Source organism: Pteropus vampyrus, unplaced genomic scaffold (genome assembly GCF_000151845.1).
Source record: "Pteropus vampyrus isolate Shadow unplaced genomic scaffold, Pvam_2.0 Scaffold44, whole genome shotgun sequence".
NCBI classification, from domain to species: Eukaryota; Metazoa; Chordata; class Mammalia; order Chiroptera; family Pteropodidae; genus Pteropus; species Pteropus vampyrus.
Window position 1 is genome coordinate 1,266,705 of NW_011888825.1, and position 7,113 is coordinate 1,273,817.

At 37.4% G+C, this 7,113-nt stretch overlaps 1 protein-coding gene across 1 annotated transcript in view; it reads right to left on the bottom strand.

The window, feature by feature from the left end:
• Positions 1-7,113, bottom strand: part of PIK3R6 (phosphoinositide-3-kinase regulatory subunit 6) — a 39,042-nt gene that overhangs the window by 6,663 nt on the left and 25,266 nt on the right. The window contains exon 16 of the mRNA XM_011359118.1: positions 5,234-5,348. Coding sequence (XP_011357420.1) covers positions 5,234-5,348 — 115 coding nt within the window. The remainder of the gene's footprint in view (positions 1-5,233; positions 5,349-7,113) is intronic.

Here is a 7,113-nt window from a genome sequence, read left to right on the forward strand (position 1 = left end):
TTTACTTTTGAATATTTTGAGTTTGGGGTGTTGTGGGACATCCAGTTCATGCTAACTTAGTTGAATGCAGGAGTCAGAAACTCAGGAGTGAATGTCAGATCAGGAGATACAGATTCTGGCGTCCTTAATAAATTGTATTAAAACTGTGTAAGGGGTTTGACAGAAGTTTGACAGAAGTGAGCCATAGGTAGAAGTAGAGAACAGTAGTTATTTAAGGCACTGGTTTAGAGTCCAGGGAAAGAGGCCAAAAAGTAACAATGAGACACATCAAAGAACTACAAGAAAGTAGTCTCAGGATTCACAGATTTAGGAAGCTTAAAAACTCAGAGGACAGGGCATCAGCTCTAATGGTGGAAGTCATTCAAAACTGATCAAAGGAATAGAAAACTAGGGAGAACGTCCATGAGTGTTGCAAGCTAGCTTTATTGGAATATTAACATATAAACGTACTTTCAAACATATTTTCAAGTTAAGGGTAACCGCCGATAGAAAAAGAAGAACATATAATTTCCAAATCATCAGAGGGGGAACAATAAACAAACAAAACCTGAGTACAAAGAAACATAAAAAACAGCAAAAAACATTTTAAAAACCCCTGAAAGCACAGCGTAAGATGGCAAAGTAAGATCAAATAGCACATAAAGTTAGTGTCATGGATTAAACTCTTCTTTATTAGAAAACAAAGACTTTCAGACTGAGTCAGGATAAAATCCCATTTATAAGAAGCGTAGCTAAAATAAAATTTAAATGTTTTAAAAATGAAAGAATGAAGATTTCTGACTTCAAAATGGCAGTATGTATTTTCTCATTTTCCTTTTTATAATTCGCCTCAAAACAAGGAAGTGCATCTTTAATGAAACTAGAAGATACCTAAAGCCCTAAACTATAATATATATTTGAGTACAGAGAGAGTAAAGTCAAACATAAGGATCAAAACTCTAGAAAGTTTCATGAATTGGAGGCCACAGTTTCCACAGATAGTGCGAATAAGATGGAGCCTAAAAAAGAGAATTTATTGAAAGTTGGTATGAGGAACAATTAGGTGACTTCAGGTTCCCATTTCTACCCTCAGCAGCCAAGCAATGAATCCTCCCTCTGCCACAGAGACCAGAGAAACTAGACCAGAGAGACTCTGGACTTGCGGATACCACAAATAGAGAAGGAGGGAGTGAAGTGCTCTACTCCATATAGTTGGATTGCTGAATGATGAGAGCTCTAATCACCTCACCCAACCCAGATCCAGCAGTCCAAAATCCCCTACCCCTTCATTCCCCAAGGCAGGAGACTGAAGGATCCTTTTACTAGAAAAACGAGACTGTCCTAGCAAAAACATGCATATGCTGATATCTGGGTTCCCCCCCCCCTATGGAAAGGATCATGGCCTTCTGACTGCCCACTGAGAAGCCCTCCCCTGACTCAGCTTTTTAGTGTCTCACTCTAAATGTGAATAGGCAGCCAAGGATACCATGTATTTGGAGAGAACCTCTAACATAAAAAAAGAAAAAAGAGAGAGGCCAAAACGAGCAAACAGAGAACAGGAATTCACAGGAAATAGACACAATAGAGGGAGCAGAAGAAAACTTCAAATAAATAATAATTACTATCTTTAGAGAGAAAAAGAAGATAATGCATCAATGAAGCAAGAATAGAATACTATTAAAATGTATAGTTAGAAAACAAGGACGAATTCTTGAAATTTAAACATTCAATAAATGAACTTGAAGAAAGCTCCCAAAACTTGAAGAGAAGGAAAATGGGAGAAAAAAAGATTAGAAAATAAGAATATCACTCTAGAAGGCCTAACATCTGACTGTCTGTAGTTCAGAAATAGACTAGCAAATAGAGGAAGGAAATAATTTTTAAAACTATAGAAAATATCTCAGAACCAGAGGATTTGAGTCTTTAGACTGAGAATATCCTTAAAAGATCCAAAATAATGAATGAAAAAAATCCCACTATGGCATATGCTTGTGATTCTTCAGAATCTTCTATGAAATGAAGTATGAGAGAGAGAGAGAGAGAGAGAGAGAGAGAGAGAGAGAGAGAGAGAGAGAGAGAGAGAGAGAGAGAGAGAGAGAGAGAGAGAGAGAGGAGTCTCATACAAAGAAGGCATCATATTTCACAGCAGCAGTAATGAGAAATGAAGAAAATTTGGTTTCAGAACTGAGATAGAATTGACAAAATCAAAATCATAACGGGAAAGTTGACAAACCTCTCTCAGTTTTAAATAGATGAGGTGGACAAAAAAGTTGTAAATTAGAGTAATATGTATTTGATTTGATAACTAAACATCACACTTTATATTCTGTAGATAGAAAACATGCATGTATTTTTAGTTGTCTCAGGATATTAAAAATTGATCATGTGCCAGGCACTGAAGAAAATGTCAATAAATATCAAAATTGAAGATGTGTTTGGCTGTCTCAGGGGCATTTGCTAATATCAAGAATCAAGGGGCTTGTATTCAGTAGACATGGAGGATAGGAGACAAAGTCTTGGGCCCCAAATGAGGCAGGGGTTTAAAACAGATCCCCTTCAAGGACTATTGAAGGTTATACTCTCAGTGAGAGACTAGATTAGGAAAAAGGCACAAGCAGCAATGGGAGATCACAGGGAAGCTTGTCTGCTGTGGTTTGTGCTGTGAGTGAAGGCGAAAAGTCTCCCCTGGAAATTCATAGCCACAAACCTGTCCATATATGGATTTGGGGTACAATTTTACACTGTCTGCATGGTCTGGAAATTTATGAGCCAAGAAGTTAATTCAAAATGTGGTCCGAGGCTCTTGGCAAGAGCAAGTACAGAATTTCTCTAGGAGGACAAGTTTTCCACTCAGGTTTCCCACAGATAAAACTTCAACAAATATGAGTTCACTATTGAAGAAACATTTAGGAAATTAAGCTACCATGGGCGTCAGTGGACCCAATAAATAGAAGGATTACAGTCCCAATAATTTAGATAATGTAAATACAGAAATCAGACTATAAAGTAAAAATGTTTAAAATGATAAAGAAATATGAAAAGGAATAAAAACTATGAGAAATATTTTAACATCTCCAAAATTAAGAAGTATTTTGCAACCAATGTGATAAGAAAGCACTGTTCATAGTTGGGGAACTATTCTTTCTTTCTTACTGATATGATATCTCTTAATTTGATGAAATATGGTGTTTGAAAAAGAATCAGACATATGTAATATATAATCATACTAGAGGCAGAAATCATCAAAGAAAAACAATTAGTAGATTTTGCTATCTCAATATATAAACCTATTTTAGGTAAAATAAATCATAAACAACATTAAAAGACAAACTGAGAAGAGTATTTCCAAAATACATGACAAATAAGGGATTAGTCTTTGCATATTGTAAAATAGAGACGCCACAATATTAATTTAGGATAAGTGTAATAAACAGGAAATACGCAAATGAAGAAATAGAAATAATCAATCAATATAAGAAATTCTTCCACTTCATCAATCGGTTATGAAAGAAATAAAAATTGAAATAATGAAAAGTTTGACAAATTTGCAAAGATAAAAAAATTAGCCAGTGTGTTCATTGTGCAGCAAAATTAGCATTCAAACACTATGGTGAGAATGAAATTCGGTATAGATTTTCTGGAAAGCAATTTGGCAAAATATATAAAAAATCCAAAAATGTGGGTGCCACTTGAGTGTGTTATCATTTGTAGGCATTTTTAAAAAAGGCATAACAATGATTTTCAGCACATATATATCCCCAAGTATGTTCCTCACAGTATTGTTTATAATAGTGAAAAATGAGAACTTACTTAAGTGTATTATAAAAACTCAACTAAATAATTATACAGGCATATGTAGCCATAATGTAATAAATATTTAATAAAATATGTTTAATGACATAAAACATAGTGACATAAGATCCTGACAAGCCATATTCATAATGCTTTAGTATATTTTTAAATAAAAACATCAAGTTACAGACCAGTATGTATGTAGCTAGCTATCAATTATGTAAAAATATATAGAGAAAAAAGGCTGGATACCTAAAAATTATACTTCAAAATATTAATAGTCATCCTTTCTAGATGATGAGATTACTAGTAGAGTTACTTCTTTGTGCTTCTTTGTATTTCCCAAACTAAATAAGAAAACCTTTGTTTATAAGCTAAAACATTATTTTAAAAAGAATAAAAAATATAAGGACTAAAAAGTGACCTTTGGTCTTGGTGACATGGTGGTGACTTTTCCACCATGGGGCGGGCTGTAAGCGGATGGTAGTGGGTAGGACAGTCATTGGTAAGGCACTGGAAACTCCTCTAGAGATATCTCTCAAGAAGCTTGACTGAGAAGGGAAGGATGAGATAGCGTGGTAGCCAGAGAGATAGTTGGATCATGGCAGAGATTTTTCTTTCTAGGATGGAAAAGACCTGAATATGTTTATAGGCTAAAATAAAGGAGCAGTAGTGAGGGAGAGATCAAACCTGGAGAAAAGAGAACTGGAAAGATGGAGAAGAGTCAGGAAGAGATGGAAGAGAAAAGTGTTGAGTGATGCCAAGGATCTGGTTGAGGGGAGTGGTCATGAGTTTGCTGTGGCCCTAAACTACATGGTTGTTGGATCTAATCCAGAAACATTCAACCACTGAGCATACAGACTGAGGAGACGGCTTGATCTAAAGTGAGTGTCTGCCTGGTTGGTGGTATGGGGGAACTGAGAGTATCTGAGAACACTTTTCAGGTGTAATCATGGGGTCCAAGGTCCAGCTGACTAGGAAAATAAAGTCCAGAGAGGCCATCAGGTAGGGAGAAAATGGGTGAGCCCTATGTCTGTATCAGTAAGGGAATCCATATTGATAAGTACCAATAAGGGCAAAGGCAAAGGGCAAAGAGCAGCTGTAGGGCAATGAAGTTGAAAGAGGTGGTGTGATTTGGTCAAAAGTTCGGTTGCTATTGTTTAAAGTCTGGCTTTTGTGTAATGCAGAGAGATGCCAGATGTGTGTGCATTTTGTAGTTATCTGGGTCTTCAGGCGGTCAGCAGTTGGAAGGCAAGGCCTTAACTCTTATAATGCCTTATTCATGTCAGGTGATGTTTAATATTTTGAACCGACTGATTGGAAAGCAGATTCTTTCCAACAAGAAGACCTGCTTCAATAGCAAAGGCTCAGAAAGGCTCACAAATCCCTTTCTCTGACCTCTGGTCTCCTAGCTACCAAGCCTGTTTGAATATCTTCAGTTCCCATTCTACCCGGTACTTACAGAGAAGGACCTTCCAGCCAGGTTGGATGACTTGACCACCTCTATCACACTGACATTCAGGCACATGTGGTCTGTAAGGGGAGCAACGATGGGGGGCAGTGAGTGGGCTTTGGAACTGGGAGGAATGAGATGGGGGTTGGGCAGCTCTGAATGGGCCTCCAGGAAAGTAGGGGTGTTCAAGATTCTAGGTCCTATTCTAGGTCCTAAGAAGACCTTAATGAACCCATCTCAACCTCCCATTTTTAACCCCCTTCCATTACCTGGACTTTCTGGACTCCACCTTGGTTCTAGCCAAATTTTAATTTCTTCCTGATCATCCCTCTCTCTTCCCTGGTGAAACTACAAAGTTTCTGCATCTTCAGGCTTAGCAGCTATCGCCAACCCAGATCTCTTTCTTCACCTCCTTCTGCACCCCTTTTTCAGTGGGAGAAATTCTGTTGAACTTCACTGCAGCTACTGAGCATATTGAAAACCGAAGGAACACCTAGCCCGGGATGTTGTGTACGACAAAGGAGGGTTCTTAAATGTTTATGCCTCTGAGGAGGGTTCTGGAATCACTTCTGATAGGATTTTGTGATGGAAAACTTGTAGGAGGCATCAATTGGGGGGTGGGGGGCTGGTGGGAGACTTGTAAGGGAAATAGAAGAAATACAATTTTAACAATAAGAGTTAACATTATAGTTTACTATGTGCACATAAATTAGTATTTCATCTCCATTTTGGAAGTGAAAAAAACATGTAGAGGTCCCAAGTAACTTGCCCGAGGTCACATAGTGGTAAGTGGTAAAGCTGGACTTCGAAGCCTGCCTTTAAGTTTCTAGAATCTGCACTCTTGACCAACTCTGTGATCACCTCTTGGTTAAGAGCTATTGCCAAAGTCACATGTCTCCTTTGTGGTGTTAAAGACCTACAAGTAAAGAATGTTTCTCTGTGATAGAGTTTCACATAATTATCCACAATTCAACCCACCTGGAAGACATTTTATCAGGAAATGATCAAATCAATAATTATTTCTTTAGTTTCTTCTTTGTGCCAAATGCCAAGAAAATTTAGGAATGATGGTACCCATATATGAACACGAATGCCTTATAGACAGACAGGTGTCATAACTGGAATGCTAGCAAAGCCACAGAGGATTTTAGAGTCAGAGCAATTACTCGTAGTTGGACGGGAGAGGAGGGAAGGATCAGAGACAGCTTCTGCATAGGCATTCCAGCCTGGCTAATGTGTCTTTTCATTCTATGTTTATTGTGGAATATTCCAGATTCATTCATTCTTTTTAAAACAAAATTTTGGATAAAAAGTAGCGCTTCATTTATTCAGCAAATATTTATTTTGTATCTACTACTGTGTGCCAGGACATGTGCTAGGCACTAGGGGTAGAGTGGTGAACAAGATACATCTCTGCCTGAGTCAAGTTTATTTGCTCTGAAATGATCTTCTACAAGCACCTGTGAGTCACATCCCTTAGTTCTGGTCTGTTGAGATTTGGCAATCACAGAGGAGGTGGTAGAGCATAGTAGTGAGGAATATGGGCTCCTCTGTGAGATCACCTGAGATGAGACCTTGGGCAAGTTATTTTTTTGTTTGTTTCAGTTTCCTCTCGAGTAAAAAGTTGCTAATAATAATAATACCTATCTCATTGGGTTAATATGCTTAAAAGAATTAATATGTTTGACATAGAACATTACCTGGCCTCTGATCAATGTGTGCAATGGTTAGTAATCCACATTACCAACCTTTATTCCAGGAGACCAGGGAGCTAACAAGAACTCATGTTTATAATTTATGCATATAACTATCTGCACATAAATAGGTATTTTTATTATCTACATTTGGATTTAGATCATTAGATAGCTATCTTATTATCTAATACATAC